We start from the raw sequence: 20,630 nt of genomic DNA, 5'->3' as shown, positions 1-20,630 counted from the left end.
GGACTGCATGAATTCTCTTTAAAGCTGAAACCAATAAATATAGATGCCAGACTAGAGAACTAGATGAGGACAACGCCAGCTAATTACAGGTAAATAACTAGGATGCCCTGTTGCTTGTTTTATTATCAAGCCAAGGAAAAAAATGTATCTGTTTTTTTGTTATAAAATGACTAGATTTAGTAATTACAAACATTTTTGGTTGTATTTATACTGGGGTAGACCATGTTTTATACAAGTCTATTCTAAAAGGGTAATTTTTCATTCCTTTAAGATTAATGACATAAATAGTCTGCACTGACTTTTCTCAGTGAAGCAAAATGGTTCTTATTTAAAAAAAAAAAATTGTTTGTGATTACATGTGACTTTTTTTTTTTTTACGAGATGCACTAGAAAAAAAAAAGAGAAAAAAAAAACAACCAACCAGAAGTAGAGACACTAGAAAATGTTTAAGTGCTGATTTCTCTTTGAAAACATGTCTTACTTTCTGGTGTTAAGATTCTACTGTGTCCAGCTGCATTTGCTGAAAACAGATCAGACGGAAATTTGAATACATATGCACAAAGTTTAAAAAGAATTTGGCTGTTTTCTTCAGGGGAGGGCTTATTAATACTCATGTTAAAATGATTAAGATATAAAGTTGAATGCTTTTAATGTGTGTCATGTACTCCTGAAAATGTTCTAGAATCTGAACAACAAATAAAAAAGGAGCACAAGTCAAAGCAGGGAAGAAGTTAATCTAAGCAGGGTTGACTGCACCTGATAAAGCAAACATCACAAAGTAATATAGTGTAATAGAACCTACAGTAAACAGTCTCTTTTCAGTCTCTGGTTACATGGAAAAAGAAGCTGATATAGGGGTGCCTCAAAACTGCAACAGGTTGTATGTTTGTTTCCCAATGATTAGATAGGAGTATGTGTGATACTTACATGTGATATGAGTGATGATAATGTCTTGACTTGCCAACAAATGATTAGTTTTCAGTCATTTAAAGTGGACCCATCAGAAGACTCCCAATTATTAAGGTCAGTGTATAAATAGGATCAAGAAATCTTTCAACCAGATTGAGTCATGTTGGAAACAACTTCCAACAAAAAGGTCCACTATATCACTCGTGTGTTAGTGGAAAATACGCACAACTGCAATGATATCCCCCAATGACCAAAGAGCACACTTAAAAAGTTGGTTCCACCATCATGTTGGTGACACCAAGTGCTCAGCAGATGGCTCTCTGACACAGTAAACCTCTAGATGCCTCTCCATTCAGCCATTAAAGATGCAGGTTCTAGGGAATAAAGTGCTTTTTAATAAATGTTTACTTTTTGCAATCAACAGATAAACAAAACGTCACTATCACTACAGATTTAACAGATTCTGGCAGGGCAATTAAAAAAAGAAAAGCAGGCAAGAAAAAAAAAACGGAATGGTAAAGCGTATTACATGAATATTAAAATATCAATTGATCGGACACTTTCCTTTGAGTTGGAATTGCTCACCAATTTCCCTCACTTTTCAGCATTTCATTTTCCGGTTCAATTTCCAATAAGGGAACACTATGAGTGGGAAAAATTCTGCTTTGCTAAACATTACCAAAAGCAAACACAAAATAGTACGGGTCAGCAGCTCACCTTTTTTAATTCTCTAGATGAGAAGATTAAAATTTTGCATTCTGCAATTTCTGGACTGCAGTTATCATTTATTTGAAGCAGTCATGTCAATTTTGTCAGATGCAAAGATGATTTCTATGGTTACCAAGGTCACTGGAGACCCTTTTTACAAGAGTCAATCTGAGCCAAAACCAATGAATTCTCTTAAACCTTATTGGAATTTACAAGTTATCTTTCATCTCACATTAATGTAAGAACTGATCAAAGTAAAAATCCTCCCTATGTTATTCAGAATGTCCAATATGGGTTTTGCAAGTAAATTACAGTGCAGTAGTTCATTTACAGGACTAACAGAAGGATTAGCAGAAGGTTGTGCACATCATTTTAGATACCATACACAGTACAGCAACTATTATATCATATGCAAAGGAAAAATATGGCAGTTGTGGTAGTATAAACATGCAACCAAGAAAAATAATAGTCATTGTCTTGCCAAAGGTTGTAGAATAAAAGGTTCAAAGTTGCTCAAAAAAGAATTGACAGTACTTGTTAACATAATGCCACTTTAATCTTCAGAAGGGTAAAAAGATTGCATTAATGAAATTGATCTTGTTCTAATTTGATGAGAAAATCCTTTACCTCAACCAATGTAAAATGCTTCTAGATTAAAACAAAGGTATTGCCTGTTAATTAAATAGTGAGAAGTGATAAATATGAATCAGAGTAAGAATATGAATGAGTTCTATTATTCAATGGCAAATAAAGCTATGAAGCTATGACATGGTTGTAGATGCACTCATATTAAATGCATTTACAACAATGATGATGTTGGTAAGAAATTAAAACAAAAACCCACAGCATCATAGTAAAGCTATACCAATCCTGAGGTGGCTGCCCTGATGGTTGAGCTTTAGCTAGAGGTACGTGGACCATCCAGACTGTGGTCACCCAAACTGTGGACACTATGTGGACACCCATAATTTTCCCAGAAGATGGAGACAGCCTGGTGTCCTGATGCAAAAGTTTATGAATGAGGAAAACCCAACTGAGTTACAGTTGCAAGCATGAGCATAAAGGAAAAGGACACACAAGGACTAAATATAAAAGATAGAAATATAACAAGTCAAAAATTGAAGTGGACAGAAAGGGAACTTCAAAGAAAAGGGGAAAAAAAACATATGATGCGATTCCATGAGCCATTGTGCGTGTGCTTCAAGGGAGTTTCTGCCAATTAGACTCCTCATATCTTGTCTTTTGTTATCAACAAAAGAAAGATTTCCTGAGTTTTAAATCATTTATGTACCAAAGCAAAATACTGAATTTCAGAGACCACCACAACCTTAAGAAACAAGTGCTGATGCCATTAAAACGGAACAGGACAATAAAAGTGCTTATATATTTTCGATACTGTCCAATGCATACAAACAAAAATATAACATATATATGCGTTTATATGTACAAAAACACACTTATGTCAAACAAGGGTACAAACAAGGGTACACACACACACAGTAAGTGGTTATAGCATGAAATATCCATGCCACTTGACACTATGTGTGGAAAAAAAGCCATTGATATCACTTTTACCGAGCAAACTCTTAGTTGTAAATGAATGTGGGGTTTTTTTAATCACATTATCTGTGATGTACTATGAAAATGATCCACCAACAAAACTATTTGAGAATTTTTTATGTAGTTTCAGAGTTCTGGTTTCAGATAGATAGATATGGGATTTTTCTGAACAAGCCAGCAAATCTTATCCATGTTTTTGTTCTGGATGTATACAGTTTATTTGGAGGTTCTTTGATTGCATTCATATTATGTTCCAGGCTACACACTCCAGATGGCTAACATATATTTCAATACTTGTTTGTCTAACCCCGAGTACCAGACACCACGTAAATGAAAACAGCTTGTATGGTTTGTTTTTGTTTGTTTTTGTTTGTTTTTTTGTTTTTTTTTTAAAAAAAGGGGGGGGGGCTGAAAAGATTGGGTAAAGGAAGCAAATTTGTCATGCGAGTCCAGAGAGTTTAAAAGATGGTAAAATCATTGAATTAAAAGTATCAGCAAATCTGCCATGAACCTTGAACATTCAGATTCAATCATGGGTACAAAGAACTATACATATTATATCAAGAACCTTTTATATAAAGATAAGTTTTATAGCTATGACTGAATCAAACTAAAAAAAAAAAAAAAAGATACTATGTATGAATTTACTAAGACCAGAAAAAGAATGTGTACTTACAAACTGCCCCTTCTAGGAAGGCTCAGCTCCTTCTGCAAAGAAAGAAATAAAAGTTAAGTCTCATATCTATATCTTTGTCACTTTACTAGCCCATTGAACTAAGAGGAACAATAGCCATACTTGATAGCTCTTTACTTGAAGTTTAATACAACTGAAAATAGATTTTGAAAAAAAAATCAAAATAAATCCTTGGAGTTGTTAGAAATATATGACTCAATTTCACCTTAAAATCAATCCTAACATTAATTCTGATTCCAATCTTTCAATGCCAACTTTCAGAGTTCACACAACATTAGCAATAATACTGAAATATTTTACAAATTCTATCTCTCTCCCTCGCTCAATGAACACACACACATATATATATACACACACACACACACACACACATACTGTATCTATACATTTATGTACATATATGTACACACACACACACACACACACACACACACACACACATATATATATGTATATATATATTGACCTGCACCAGGCTGGAAAGACTGAATCTGTAATAGGTAAGCAGCATGAAGAAATCAACTGTGGGAGCAATTACTAGAAAATGGAAGACATACAAGACAACTGATAATCTCTCTTGATCTGGGGCTCCACGCGAGATCTCACCCCGTGGGGTCAAAATGATCACAAGAACGGTGAACAAAAATCCCAGAACCACAAGGGGGAACCTTCTGAATGACCTGCGGAGAGCTTGGACCAAAATAACAAGGGCTACCATCAGTAACACACTACGCCGCCAGGTATTCAAATCCTGGTGTGCCGGCGTGTCCCCCTGCTTAGGCAAGTACATGTCCAGGCCTGTCAGAAGTTTGCTAGAGAGCATTTGGATGATCCAGAAGAGGATTGGGAGAGTGTCCTCTGGTCAGATGAAACCAAAATAGAACTTTTTGGTAAAAACTCAACTTGTGTTTGGAGGAGAAAGAATGCGGAGTTGCATCCAAATAACACCATACCTATTGTAAAGAATGGTGGTGGAAACATCATGCTTTGGGGCTGTTTTTCTGCAAAGGGACCAGGACAACTGATCCGTGTAAAGGAATGTATCGTGAGATTTTGAGTGAAAACCTCCTTCCATCAGCAAGGGCATTGACGATGAAATGTGGCTGGGTCTTTCGGCATGACAATGATCCCAAACACACTGCCCGGGTAACAAAAGAGTGGCTTCGTAAGACGCATTTCAAGGTCCTGGAGTGAACTAGCCTGTCTCCAGAGCTCTACCCCATAGAAAATCTTTGGAGGGAATCGAAAGTTCATGTTTCCCAGCGAGAGCCCCAAAACATCATTGCTGAAGAGGAGATCTACAGTGTGTGAAAACCTTGTGAAGACTTACAGAAAACAATTGACCTCGGTCATTGAAACAAAGGGTATATAACAAAGTATTGAGATGAACTTTTGTTGTCAATCAAATACTTATTTTAATATTTTTGTTTGCAAATAAATTCTTTAAAAATCAGACAACGTGATTTTCTGGATTTTGTTGCACTAAACTTGCACTATTGGTGGCTGACAGAATACTTTTTTGCCCCACTGTATGTCCTTTGTTTAGATCCACAAAGACATGGCGTGGCTCTCTCACCTTCTCCGTAGTTCTCTACAAGCATTCTTAAAGCAAATGCTGCATCTATGGTAGGTTTTCGAGGGATGAAACCATATCACTACTCACAAATGACTTCTGCTCTGTCTAGTTTCCACTACTCTTTCCTATCACTATTTTATAAGAACTATTTTAATACATTAAAAAGGTTTTACATGATTATTTGGACATTGAGATGCCAACTTGCCATTCTCAAAGGAGAACTTTCAAAAGATTGCTTAAAATACTTTCCTGAAGACCTGAGAAATAAGCCATTCTTGAAGGCTAATTTTGCAACCGGTTTGCCAAAATGTGTATTAAATTAAAAGAAAATATCTGCCATATCTGCCATTGAGCCACAGCAACAGACAAACCCAACATAAATTGGGTATCACTGTCAGTTACCAAGCAAGTTTAATTACTGCAACAAAGCATTTTGTTAATTGGCCTGACAACATTTCCCTGTGTTTTTCATATCAGCAGTGTTGAACAGATAGAAAATATATCCTCAAATGCCTCTCAAGGTATGTATCTATACCAGGGGTATCAAACATACAGCCCGTGGGCCGGAACCGTCCCGCAAGGAGGTTCAATCAGGCCTCCAGATTAATTTGAAAGTGAAAAAATGCATAAAAATGAGAATTAAATTTTTTTAATGATCGGTAAGTTCAATGCAAGAATTGCACTATTTTGGTCAAAGTAGAAGACAAGCCGCATCTCTGAGACAGACCAATCAGCAGACGTTATCAATGCGCCACCTGCTGCTTATTACGACGTTATTTCTACCCTTTTCTCTACCTCCCTGCTACACCCTCATTAGCCAAAATATCGTTATCAATACAAGATAAAAGAGAGATCAAGAGATAGAGATAGATAAAGAGTGTAGAATTTTCAAAGAAAAATAGACTACGTTCTGTTTATTCACGGAGACGCACAGGAAACCTTTGTGCTTGGTGTGTTTGCAACAAGTTTTGGTATATAAGTAATATAATATTCAGCGCCACTACGAGACTCATCACAGCGAAAGGACAACTTGCAATAGCTTGCAAGGAAAACTGCGAAGAGATAAGATCAACGAATTGCTGGTTTGTCTGAGGAAACAGCAGTCCACTTTCACCGATATCCGAGAAATCAGTGAAGCACTGGTAAAAGCCAGCTACCTAATTGCTAGCGAAAATGTGCAATTTAATCTCAGTCACCAGCTTCACTACAAAAGAGTATGGTGGAATTCTACTGTTCATGCAACTCCATACATTTTCAGTATGTATTGCATGTGTATGCATGTTTCATGGATGAAGTTTACACATTTACAGGACAGGTGAATACTTTCTTCCTTACACATTAAGTAGTACTCTCTTTAGTTTGTAAGGTGTAGGCAGGGATTCAATTTAGATTTTATATGCACATGTGTAAATGGATTAAGAAATCCCTTTCTTTATAAGTCTCATTTAATCTTAAACTGCATAACTATATTTTTCAATACCAACTACTTGTTAAAATTTTGTGCCTTTGTACCATCAGTGAGATAAGTTGCAATGCATACATTTGAATGATAAAAGTAAACTACACGTTTGTCTAAGGTGCTTTTTTACACCAAAGCAGAGGAAAGACGTGATATTTTGGTTATTTATTGCTGAGTATGCAATAATTTTACTGGTCCGGCCCACTTGACATCTACCTTGGCTGTATGTGGCCCACGATGAAAAATGAGTTTGACACCCCTGGTCTATACTGTAAACATTTAGGCTTTAAATTTAATTTGGTTCTTCAAATCTAAATGATTTGATCATTGAAAAAATGTCAGATAATTGTCCAATAATCTGATAAAGGTTAGGCCTTTTGTTTGAAACAGTGTAGGACACGGAGTTGATGTGCTGCTCCAGTCAGCAGAAAAAGTGCTAAGCCGTGCTATCCCTTTGCTATCAATTAAGGTTTATTGTCTAGCTTCTCCCGCTGCCTATAGAAAATCAAGGGCAGGGCTTGCTTGAGAGATGTGACCACATCTCAAACAACACTAATTATTAGTAGGGAAAGATTTACAGCAATCCAAAAAAATCTAGCATTCAGACCTCAGGGTCCAACAACTATCTACTGTTATGATTTAAGATCAAAAAGGGTAATTAAAAAAAAACAAACAAAAGAAATGTATGTATTTTATAAGGATGCATTCACTCAAGATTAATGATGTCAGCAGATGATTTGCTCAGTCATTCTGAGATTTGACAACATCTTAATTGGCAGGGCTGTGTCAGAGACTGTCCCAACCTTTTTGTGAACCATGGCACATATCTTACATTAGCAAGAATAAATAAATAGATCACACGTCACACCACCAAATAAATATGTCAAAAATATTTTTAATGAAACAGAATGAAACTGTAGTCTCACTTGACTCAATGTAAAAACATTTACTTGTTCTGCCTGTCAATACATGCTGCCCATATTTAGATGTATGAAGACACATTATTTGCATTACAATAAATAGTTTTTGGAACATTCAGATAAAAGTGGTCATTTTTCCACGGCACACGTGATTATCTCTCATGGCATACTAATGTGCAACGGCGCAGTGGTTGGGAAACACTGCTCTAAGGAGAGGTCTTACATGGCTTAACCTGACTATACAAAGCAAAATCCAACCAATGACAAACCCAGAGGGACTCTGAGTGCCCCTGAGCAGGTACTGTATCCTCTGACATCTCACTGCACCACAATGAACCCAGAGTGTAACAAAATGCTGCCATTTTAGAAAAACAACCTTTATACAATTTGTCCTTTCTGGTCTGTTTATTTTATCATAATGTCTGACAAATGCAAATACAATACTGTTGCCTGTTGGCTGCTCATGAATCAGCTGAGAGCAACAGGGGAGCATGTTCTGTTGTCAACCTCACTTGACAAAAGCTTCAATGAGTGGTTTCATTGTTGATCTGCTTCTATAGATCAAAGAGTCTCACGTCTTGCTAGCTTTTTATAACTCGTCTTAGTAGTATTTTCGACAAGCGGAATTGTGTAGCACTTTTTTCCTTTACGGTATTTTTTTCTCTTTTTTTGTAATACATGCAGGAGATAAATTTCATCTCGACTTGCACAAAAGTAATAGTGCTAACATGTTATCTATTTGATTATTCAAATAAGTTCTAAATATTGAATATAAAAAGTTTATAAAAGTTTAACAAGAAGAATCCTATTTTGTTTTTATGAGAATTAAAGCGGTACTGGAGTCGTGTGACATCTGAAACCTCAGCAAAAGGAAAATCAGTGCTGTCTTTATGAGAATATTTTTAGGTCTGGTATTTTATGCCCCACTTGCAGACAATGGTCAGTTGCAATGATAACATTTTAATCTTGTCAGTTAACAATGGATTGTTGCTTAATGAATTAGAATTATCTGTCCGAAAAAATAATTCAAAATGGCACCCTACTGTGAGGCAATCATAAGCAGAGCAATGCATTCGTCACAGAAGTAAGGACTGGCTGTGGCTGTTGCCTGCTCTAGCTTGTAATACTGCTTACTTGCTTTGTGACAATACAGGTGAGATGGTATAAAATACCAGGATCCAATTTCTCTGTTAATGATAGAGACTGATTAAATTAGCTTGACGGACTGTCTTCTCAATGAGAGGATTTTTTTTTTTGCTCTACATTACTCTCCGGTATGGTATGGAAAAATTAAATATCCTTCCCCAAATACGGTTCAAGCTGAAGGTGTAAAAATGAGCATAACCAAGTAATAATTCTTTTTGACACAAAGAGCTTCTTCATTGGCCTATGTTTCTCCCTTCCACCATTATTTTAAATATGGTCAGGAAATATCCTTTCTGAAAAAGGGTAAGTAATAATGCATTTGACAGATGGAACAGAGTTGAAACAGAGCACCAATCTTTTCTTTTCCAATTAAATCTAAGACTGGAACTTATCTCGCTACAGAAAGGAAATTAGTTCAATTTGAAACATCTTTTTGTCATTTTAAATCTATATAAGCGAATCCAGAGTCCAGCTGTTTTTTTTTTTAATTTAAGCATACTGTGTCATAATATCTATGTATTTATTTAGACATAACTATTATGCTCTTGTGACAAAGGAATGTCCTCTATGAGGATCAATAAAGTTCATCTCACCTGATTTCATCCTGAATAAAATCCCAGTTCTTCATTCATTAATCAGGGCAAACTGAAGATGAGAAGTGAATACAAACATGTAATAATTTCAATTGTGCTTACCTTTTGGAGATTTTAAAGCTAATTCTCTTGACATGATGAGCCTGAGTCACATTTTCATCTGTAACAAACTAGAAGGCATCCCTTCTTGAAAGTCTAGGTGGAATCCTTCATTAATAATTCCCCTTGATTTACTCGGGATGTCCCCCAACATCTCCTAATCACAAGTGTTCAATTTACCGTATATGCAGCTGAATGACTTCTCCCATTCTTGAGTGAAAGTTAAATGAAAGAAGCCAAATCCCTAATTTTTTTTTTCTGTTGCATATGTTTCTGGTTCTGATTCCTAATGAAACATAGTGAAACAATTTTGCTTTTTTTTTGCAAGTTATGCTAATTAATCATCTCTCAATCACATTATCACAAACCGAAACCTGGAAATGAGTTTTAAATGTTCTTTCTTTAGGCCATTATCTGCATTTTACAGATATATATTGGTACATTCATGTTGGCAGGTATAAAAACTCTGCATGATGGATGAATATTGGGTAAATAAAAGATCTGATTGTTTAAGTGTTGATATTTGTTGGATAAATCTGACACAGAATTCTGATAGCAGACACTTTTTTCTTTTTTTTTTAGTTTTGCCATTTACTGTCAAAAAAAAATTCAAACACACACACACACACACACACACACACACACACACACACACACACACACACACACACACACAAGTGCAGCTGAACCAAGTGATGAACAGCCAAAGTCTGTTCAAAGGCGAGTTTGTGGAATGCAGTTTCGTGTCACAGGTCATACTGGTGTGTATGACCTGTGACACGAAACTGCATCCCACAAATGGCAGGACTAGGCTCAGCAACAAGACACAGGCTAGTTATACTGTATCAGCAAGGTCTATCCCAGACAACGATTTCAATGACACCAGGCTTTCAAGATGTGCTGTTTAAGCTTTTTTGAAGAATCACAGAATCACAAAGAAACGGGCAATGTTGAGGATCGCAGATCAATTGACAAGAGGACCTCAAGAGTATCAGATGAAAACACATCAAGCTTATTTTCCTTCGAAAATTAGAGCTGTCAGTAAGACGCAGGTACTGTCTGGAGATGTCAGGCCAGAAGTGGTCTTCAATAGATGTAACAGCCAAAAAGAAATACAGTGCATCTGATTTGGAAACAAGGCCAAGCAATTCAACTATGCACAAACACATCAACTCTGTTTTCATTTCCAAATAAAAATCAAATGTCATCTTTGTGGCTTTAAACTGAGAAATGTTAATGTTTGACATTGTTAAAACAGAAGTATTTTGAAGAAACACTGTCTTAGACAAGCAGTACAAATGGAATGTCCCATCTTCCAAACTGCTATTTCAGTGAGCAACATGAAAGAAATCATTCTAAAGCAGATAAAAGAATGCAGATCTGATCAAATATGCCCCCATGTCGGCTTGACAATATGTTACATAACTCCTAAATGGACTGGGAACAGCTAAATGTGACTGCAAAATATCATAAGGTAGCCCTTTTTTCCGTTTTTTTCATTAAATTTTCAATAAATGTCCAAATGACATTTCAGATCATTTAGAATAAAATATCGACATTAATTCTTTAGGTCTAATGTTTTAATCATATTCCTGCTGCTCAACTGTTTAAAATCAGCAAAAAAAAAAAAATGGTAGACCTTTTTTAAAGTGTCTATCAAAATCACAACATGAATTAATTTTTCACCATTTGTAAAAAAAATAAATAAATTAATTAATTAATTTAAAAAAAAGCTTAAAAACCTTATGTTCTATTCCACTACCAAAAGAAAATAAAGCTTAACTAAACCACCCTCTACACTTTCACATTCATCTGACTCCCCGCTCTACTTGCTTACTTGAAAATTACTTCTGAAATTACTTCTGAATGAGACTACAATACAAGATTCATGAAAATATGATGACCGACATAATCATGGAGATAAAGATATGCCATAAGATCAGCTGTATATTCATACAAGTACCGGTAATTAGAACAGTTTGTGCTTCGAAATAATTCTTTCACTGATACAGATGTAGATGGTAGATCAAGACAATCAAGTTTATTTTGAAACAAATAGGTCTTTAGAAAGACCAAAACAGTGTAATACTGCATTGATTTCATAAATCAGCTTTTATCAAATCGAAATGATGTCTCAAAGTCAGGATAGGTCACGTAGTTCATCTTTTGATCAATGAAACCAGTTAGTTGTATGTAGTCCAAGCATGCAGACCATGGGAGCATTTGAAGGTTTACTGTCTCACCCACGGACCTTTCAGCATGCAGACAAGATGAGCTGGGAATTGAAGTGCCAACCTTGCAATTGGAGGTATGCCCACTCTCCTCAGTGAGCCCAAGCCACCCAAAGTTATCACCTCTCTTTTCAATCATGTATATAAAAACACTCGAGGTTTGCCAACCATTACATATGTAAAGAAATTGTGCAGAACCGTGTCACACTGGTTTTGACAGTTTGCAGGACTTTGTGTGTTGCTTCTGGTATTTCATATTATTTTATAACAATTCATTTTTGATGGATTTTTTTCCCGCCTCTCAACCATGTATAACCTACTCTTTAAGTCAGCCATTATAATCATCATATCAGCTCAGTTTTATGATTACATTTTCCCCCCATATTTGTACAAGTCAGTGTCATTTACTGAATAAATGGAATAACTCTTGCTTCATTCGTGAATAGGTGGTAAGGATGTTTATCATAATGTTATTATCACATCAATGTAACACATTGCACAAGCAAGATATTTCTTCATTCTTTGGGGTTTAATATAAAAGGAAGTTGTCCTAAGTACATGTTTCCCTGCAAAGGAAACCCCCCAAGACTGCTTAAAGACTGGCCTGACTAGAGCTACATTTCAACCACTATTCCCCTGCTTGACATGAATGATGTCATCCTTTCCTGGCCTGTGAATGAATGGGAAATTGTGGAGCTAGAGTAGCCGCATTCACTTTTCTTACAAACTAACTTCCGTGTTTCCTTTTGAATGTGAAAGCTGTTGAGCAGCCTGACCGATAGAGCAGCCGTTATATTTGCTTTGACTGATATGTGTTGGGCAACAGAAAGAGGCTTTTTACAATGGGCTGTGTAGAAGAAAATGAGAAGGGAAGGAGGCACCCATGCCCACTAAAAAGGATACAGAGATTAGGCCAATGGTTCACAAAAGTACAGTTTAAAAGTGTTAACACAGTTCTTTCAGTAGCGTTTCTGTTTATTCCATTGTTGCAATATAAACAGCAGAACACATTGAATTACATACATCTGTCTAATATTTTTATCAAATTTGCTGTCATATTCTAGAGCAGTCAAGTGTAATATTGACAGCTTGTGAATTAGTTTTGACTAGTCCGTTTGAGTTGTATTATCAGTCCCAATTTCCATTCTTCCTCCCTCCTTTGTCATGAAACCCTTGTGTTACAGAATTAATTTTAGTTACATTCATCTTGGGCTCGTGTCTTCCTTTTGTTTCACACTGCTCAAATACCTGTCAGCTGCCAAATATCACTTCCATGTTCTCATCTTGCCTCTTCATTAGAACATTAAATAGGGAAATAATTAATGTGTTGTATGCATTTAATGCAAATCAAATTCGCGAATGATAAAATTAATGGTCAGAAAATCCACCTAATTTTGTTAAGTTCACAAGCTGCCTAAATAAAACATATTTGATGTACAAGAGATCACAAGAAGACTGATCACAACGAAGGATCGAGATGTTACTCTAACTACCAACCAGTCAACAAATTAGAAACTAAATCTAAATTAAAACCACCACCCAGAGTGTCTGCTCAGCCGCACAAAAATTTACATAAAATATTAGCATTTTTATATTCAGGACCAAGCTTTCATTCCTTCCCACTTCAATTTATATCAGTTATGGCAGCTGGACCACAGATTTATTTCAGTATACATTCATTCTTACAGCTGATACCCCGAAGTGAGCTCACACTTTTTGTGACAGGAACACACTGTGCACTTAATTATCATACCAAGTCAATAAAATATAAAAAAAAAGCACTCTGCACAACATAATCAATTCAGCTCCATGAATGTACACACTCATTAGTGCAGCAGACAGCCAACTGAAATGAACGTTGACAAATGATTAAGGTTGTTAAACAAAACCCCAATCTATTACCAACTAATGTTTTTTAAACAAAACAAGACATTTTGCATGTATCTGTAGCCAAATGTGCACTGATTCTTCTTTGTAGCTAATGAAGCAGTTATGTCAGGAGATTGACAAAATCAAAAATTTTATTCATGCAATCCTGCCAAGTGTTAATACAGAAAAGTTCTCAAAGTACAAACTGTGCTCTTTGGAAAGAAAAATATATTCAGGAGTCTAACAATCAATACACACGATGTACAAGATCAGCTGGGACAAACACACACACCAATGGATAAAAAAAAAGGCATGTTGAAAACTGCTTGCCTACCTGTAGCCCTCGTCTCCTAAGAATGCTGGACTCATCCATGGTACACAGCCCGTACTTATCATGCATCCTTACCGGTGCTTGACCATGCTGCACTGCCTAGCTCTAGCCTCCTGCAACCTCCTTCCTGCCTTCTCTCTCTTGCTCTCGCTCGTTCTCCCTCGCTCTCTCTCTCTCTCTCTCTCTCTCTCCCCCTCAGGCTAAATCTGATCTTAGCAGCTGCTAAATACTTCTATCAGAACTTATCTGATTGGAGGGGGGCAGTCAGCTGACGTCTTTTTCCTCTCCTCTAACTTCAGGAGTGAAGGAGGGTGATGGAGAGAAACAGAGACACAGACAGAGAGCGACACAGAGAGGGAGAGGGAGAGAGAGAGAAAGAGAGGAAGAGAGCGAGAATAAGAAGACAGACAGCTCTAATTTAGCGTAGAAACAGCTGAGAGTTAGTGGTTGGGTAGGTAGGGGGTTACTGCAGACAAGTGGAAACCCCAGGATTCAGTTCTCTCTGCATCCATGCAGTTGGGGCACCCTTGGCAACCATGAAAATGAGGATATCCTTCCCGGCATTTTTTTTCTGCCTCATCGCTAACAATGAATCTATGAATCTGACATCCTGTCTGCAGCAGGCAGTCAAACTAATCTCACAGGTCCTATTGCAGCCACTGAGTCACATGAAGACTACAAACTAAATACCTGAAGGCTGTGTTGGTGAGAGGGGACTTCAGCTGACATGAAATGTAGATGAGACAAAGAAGTGAAAATTGGCAATACAGAGTATTTAAATATAAATGTTACCAGCCAAGACCTTTACAACCCATAGTGAAAATGTAATGTTAACTCCTGGGGTTTTTTTCCACTCTCTTAACATGGGAATGCTTTATTCCCTTTGAAAAAACCCAATACTGAATCATTATCATGCTGAAATCAGCAGCAGCTCCCTTCACAACCTTTTGTGTGTATCCTGTGTCGATTTCCATCAATTTCACACGCTACTCCTGGTTTTTGCAGCTCTGATCAGAGATGAGTTTTGAGTCTAGTCACCACATTTCTTCACACTCACTAACGGAGTGTCCCCACACCCTTCTGATTTATTAGCATTTGGAAAATAAGTTGTTTTCAGGACCCAACTGCCAATCCTGTCCAGCAATTTTGCATTCAGTTTCTGTGTGTTTTCCCTGCCCCCCCCCCCCCCGCTTTTTTTTTTTTTTTTTTTTTTACTCTCTCTCACTCATTTCCATTCACTGTGGCACTGCTCTGTGAATATTAAGCAGGCCTCTGCCATTCTCCTGATCTCCATCCGAACCAAAATGATTTCTCTAAGAGCACAACCTAGAGTGACAGCTAGTATCCACTGTGGCAGAGGAGGAGGTGAAAGGGATTTTCAGACAGGTGAATACTACATTGACATCTTCCATTTTGAAACCTGTGAACAGGAAGCTTATGGAGAGTAGAAGCAGCACACACTGTCATTTGTGCTGCAATACTGATAAGAAAGCAAACAGGGGAAATCCAGAGTCTGCTCTCAAGAAATCAGCCTGCTTTTTGTTATAATAGTCAAACCTCAGAGTGAGAATGAGAATGACAATTGTCATCTTTTTCAGCTTGAACAATGCCGTTCAGATTACCTGACAGAATAAAAGAATCCTGTTATGTTCAACAGACTAGTCTCGATTCACTGCTTTGAGTACTTACAGGAGCAATTAGGAGTATTTCAAAATGGACTAAGAATGAAGAAACTGTAGTGACAGGGGCTGTTGGTCTTATTAAAGGGGAGAAATTCTACTGTGAAACACTGAAACAGGCATTGGACACTTTACCAGCGCTGAAACAATAGCCAAAATAGCTGAAAGAAAAAAAAGGATAAGACTATGATGCATGGTGTTCCATACTCTCAAGAAAATAAAGCCAAATATCAAAGTAGCTACACACCCTGCAGCAAAGACAAATTACACTGACAATCATCTTTAAACAAATCCAATAGTTATAGATACAGAGTTAGCCCTATTTCTGAATTTCAATTACTAAATATAGAGCCTGTCAGGTAAATAGTGTGACAAACGTCAACACATGGAACTTGCAGACACACCGCAGCATCAAAGTACGGACTAGAATGAACAAAACTGAATGTTGGGTTTTTTAATTATTATGCACTGATGTGACTTAAAAACACTGGCATAATCCCCATCTACACCCCTTTTTACTATCTTCGTAAAATAGTGGCTAATAAATCTTGTGCTTTTTTCAGGGGAGAGTATCTCTGCAGTGAGACTTGTGTCAATCATCGCTAATGAACAACTCAAAACCTAAGGGCAGTTGCATGTGCAAGTACCTATCTGCAAGGGAGACTGATAGATCATCAGTAAAAACAAATCTCACCTGTTCTTTCAAAATATCAACTAAGCACTTATCTACATTTCTTTCAGTTATTTGATTAACTACTATAGTTTTCCCTTGGAAATGCTGAATATATATACAAATTATGTCAATAACCTTAAGATATTCTGCCATAGAAAGATGAAGAAACAAAGAAAAAAAGGTGCAATCAGCATCATGATTACATGTTTTCACTGTTGCTACATTAACTATGACTCGAACTTATTTATCAACTATCAAAATAGCTGAATATTCATTCACATTGAGACAAGTGACCAATCAATCAATTGCCGTAGCTCAAATCTGGATACAAACATGCAGACCAACAGCTAGAATAAGTTCAGAGAAAATTGTTTTGTATTGTTTCCTATTTTGAATATGCACACGAAACATATGAAAATATACGAATATACCAGCATTTAGAGGCGATCCATCATTATACAAAGCTGCTATGAAGGCATTGTGTGTCAAAGGCGTTTGTGCTGTGTCTCAGAACAAGTGGACTAAAACCACACTGCCTCCTCTCAGCTTGAGCTTGCATGACTCGAAGACAACCTGAAGCGCTGAAGAAAGAAGACATGGACTATTAAAACAAAAAAGAACTATAGGAAGGCGTGATTAAATAGATTTGTTTCTTTTTGAGCAGTTATAGCCAATAAGGTGAGTTCCTTCATGATAAAACCCTGTGAACCTTCCAAATGATGATTCTTTAACCTTGATGAAGTCCAAAAACAGAAGATGAACCTATTAAGAGCATCCACTTTTGCACAATTTTCTATTGATGTAAATATCCTCTACTAACAAAAAAATAACCTGCTTAAGTAAGCTCTAAAAACCCAGAGGGTGATTCTCTCAATCATTTTCCCTTACTCATAAAGATGTGCAACATCGCTTAACACCATCACATTTGAATCTCAAAATAAGGCACACTATCTGCACCAGACCAGAAGACAGGGTCATTATACAACAAAGTTATTTTAAGTGACAGCAGTATTTATGTCACAGCACTATGATGACAGTAACAGGCTTGGTGGTTTGTATTTTACGAATATGGAAGGCAAAATGATCACCCAGTACTACTCATTACAAACAGGTGTATGAGAGAAATTTAATTGTGGCAGGAAATGCTTGTCCACGGTAACATAGGTTTGACTTCTCTTTAAGTTTGGGTAAAAGACTATTGTAAACGGTAACCTTTTTTGTTTGTTTTATTTATTGATATTTCCCAGTTTCAGTATTTTAACAATGGCATTGCTGTCAGAGTTAGATTGATAGCTAATGGACAGAAAGTAATTAAATAAAGTGTAATTATAGAATGGAAGCTTATCTATTTATAATTTGTTTTATTTTCTTTCATTACACGCATTTTGTCAGTACCCGTATGTACTACAGATTGCTGTAGCAACAATATCAGTGAAGGTCATCACTGACTGCAATTACGAGGGAGACAAAAGGCACAACATCAGGATTATGACAGTCTTATCTCCATATCACACCAGAAGTGAAGTATTGATTTTCTGTCAAAAAGCATCACAGTCAAGAGATATGCCACCTTAGCAGAAGAACCATGCACACCCGGGGCATGATGGGAGCCAATAAAATTGAAAAGAAAAGGCAAAAAGAAACAATGATGGGAATCCTGCAAGGCAAATAAGAGTGAAGCATGGCCAAGAGAGGAATCCTTCAACTTCAGGTGAAGGTGCAGATAAGGCGCCCAAGGGAAAATAATGAAGACTCATTCTATTGTCATGTTTGTTTTTCAATCTTTTAAAATCTTAATCCAACTGTTATAAAACTCCAACTCCAAACTCCAACAGCCAATTGTGTCGATATATTTTACACGTTCCAGTCAAAAGAAAAATCTTATACTTAGTATTGAAAAAAAATCCCAAAGCCATAAAAATAGATTGTGTTGTCCAAAAACAACATAAGATTGCTAAGGTAATTTAGTCAAAACCAAAAAAAAAAAAAAAAAGACTCCTAATTCAGAGTTCTTATCAGAAAACTTGTCTGTAGACAATTAACTTATTCCAACCCAAACCAATCAGCTTCATGAGCTCACAAGTTCAATACAGCTTATTCACGTTAACATCTTATACTCATCTCCCTCACAGCAGTTGTGAGGACAAATACAAACACACTAGCGGTCAAGGAAGCCAGGCTAAGTTATCAGGAACCCACCTAGGGGTATCCATTGACTAAGGGATGTTCATTCTCAAATCATTATTCAAGCACTCTTTCCATCTTGCTGGCGAAATAAACGAGTCACAGCGCACCAGATCCATTAAGGTTTGGAACAAACATCAAAAGTTTCGAAACACCTCTTTAAAAAGGTTATAAATCCAATCGGTCTGCCACAGAAAGTGAGAGACCCACCTTCAACCAGACAGAAAATATTTCTTAATATTAGGGAAACATTATTTTAAGAATAGTGCAGAAATGAATACGACCAATGAGAGCTGAGAGGAGGAAAAAAAGAGAAAAAAGGAAAAAAACATCTTTTTATTATTTACAATATTGGATTAAGTAAACAACAAACTTCAGCAGGACTTTCAATATCATCACATGTAGAAAATCTACCTTGCACTTGCAACAGTATTTCAAATTCAAAGCATAATACATTTGTATTTGTAGTTTACAGAACACAAGAAAAATTCTATATGAAGCTGTGAGAAAGATAGAAAATGGCACCTTCTGTTGAGCAGCTGAAAGCAGAGTCCTGATGTCTTTCAATGGTCTCCCAAGGTCAATTAATACACCATCTTTTTGAGCCCATAGTGGAGGCAGGATAATACAGCACTGTAGAGGCATGCCTGAGGTGCCAGTTGCCATGAACCACAAACAATTCAGTCAAGATGCACCCACATATCCGCAATTCAGCTTGTGTTTTTAAAACGAGTCCCTGAGCAGGCAGCACTGCGTTATCTTCAAGGCACTTGCAAAGTTAGTCAAACAAATTTTTATCCACGGACCGTATGACAATAGCCAAAATGTGAAGACATCATGAAACAGCAAAGATGTGGAATTCATGCACAGAATTCAATTGACATATGTCAATGACAAAGGATTAGTATTGAAGGACAGTGTTTAATAATATTTTTTATTTAAACATGAAACATGAGTGTAAGGTGAGGAATTAATTTATGAAAATAAATTATAAATATGCTTTACTTTTTGTCTCATTCTAAAATTTGTTGTTAAAAAACAGAATTGTTGTTTATAAAAAAATAAATAAATAAAAGGCACAATTTATAAAACAAAATTCAACCAAGGGGTAGTGCCATTAGTTTACTCGTGCAATGCATGCTGGGTTGATAATTTATACTGGTTGCTCGTGTTAAATTTGTCTTTCTGCAAGTGTTAACTTTTGCTTTGTACGGTACAGTGCATACGGTAGCAATGCCACATTGTGCGGCTTTTGGGTGCAATTTCCTGAACAAGGGAAACATGGGGACAGATGCTCATTTACACAGCTTTCTAAGGGACAAGAAGAAAGGATTGCGAAATAGCTTGTTGATGTCCACAACTTCCTAAGGATTCACGGCTATGTTCTCGCCGCTTCTCTCCTGATGCATTTGACACATTTAGCTGAGCCAAGCTGCTGAAAGTGCTCTGGGGGCCTGCTAGTTTTAAACAGAGACTAAAGCCAAACGCCGTGCCTAAAATTTTCTTTCACAAGCACATTCCTCGGGAAATGAGTGAAGCACACTCAAAGAAACGCCACAGGCAGGAGATGCTGGATATTCTCCTGCGAGGATGTCAACAATCCACGACTGCAAAGTTGATGATGAAAGACTGGGCACTAGCACAATCACCGATTAAGCTGATGACGAGTCACCTAGTCAGTCAGCATAGCAGTTCGCAAGTCTACAGTGAACAGTTGATGACAAAAAAGGGGAGCTTCTTACAATAGACGTTCGCAGCGCAGTTACTGTATGCACACCCACAACTTGCCTCTTAGCATCCTTGTTCGTCTTCATGTTGAAGCTCATTTTGACTTCTGTCTTCAGCATTATACTCCTCACTCACAGGTGACATGTTTTAGCACCATAGGGCAAAATGAATGGGATGAAACCCAATACAACTACATTATGTCATTAACAACACTCTATGAGTGAAAAGTTGTTCTTTTTTTATAAATTTCATAGAAAATAAGATATGTTGA

At 36.8% G+C, this 20,630-nt stretch overlaps 1 protein-coding gene across 6 annotated transcripts in view; it reads right to left on the bottom strand.

Annotated features, from left to right (window-relative positions):
• Positions 1-20,630, bottom strand: part of mast4 (microtubule associated serine/threonine kinase family member 4) — a 92,313-nt gene that overhangs the window by 48,239 nt on the left and 23,444 nt on the right. For all 6 annotated transcript variants that reach the window (XM_086152345.1, XM_086152349.1, XM_086152346.1 and 3 more), the window contains exon 4: positions 3,854-3,885. In XM_086152345.1, coding sequence (XP_086008471.1) covers positions 3,854-3,885 — 32 coding nt within the window. The remainder of the gene's footprint in view (positions 1-3,853; positions 3,886-20,630) is intronic.

Source organism: Fistularia commersonii, chromosome 9 (genome assembly GCF_037954325.1).
Source record: "Fistularia commersonii isolate RoL2024-O1a breed Wild chromosome 9, RoL_Fcom_v1.0, whole genome shotgun sequence".
NCBI lineage: Eukaryota > Metazoa > Chordata > Actinopteri > Syngnathiformes > Fistulariidae > Fistularia > Fistularia commersonii.
The sequence above is the reverse complement of the archived record's forward strand: the minus strand, read 5'-3'. Positions and strand labels throughout refer to the sequence as shown.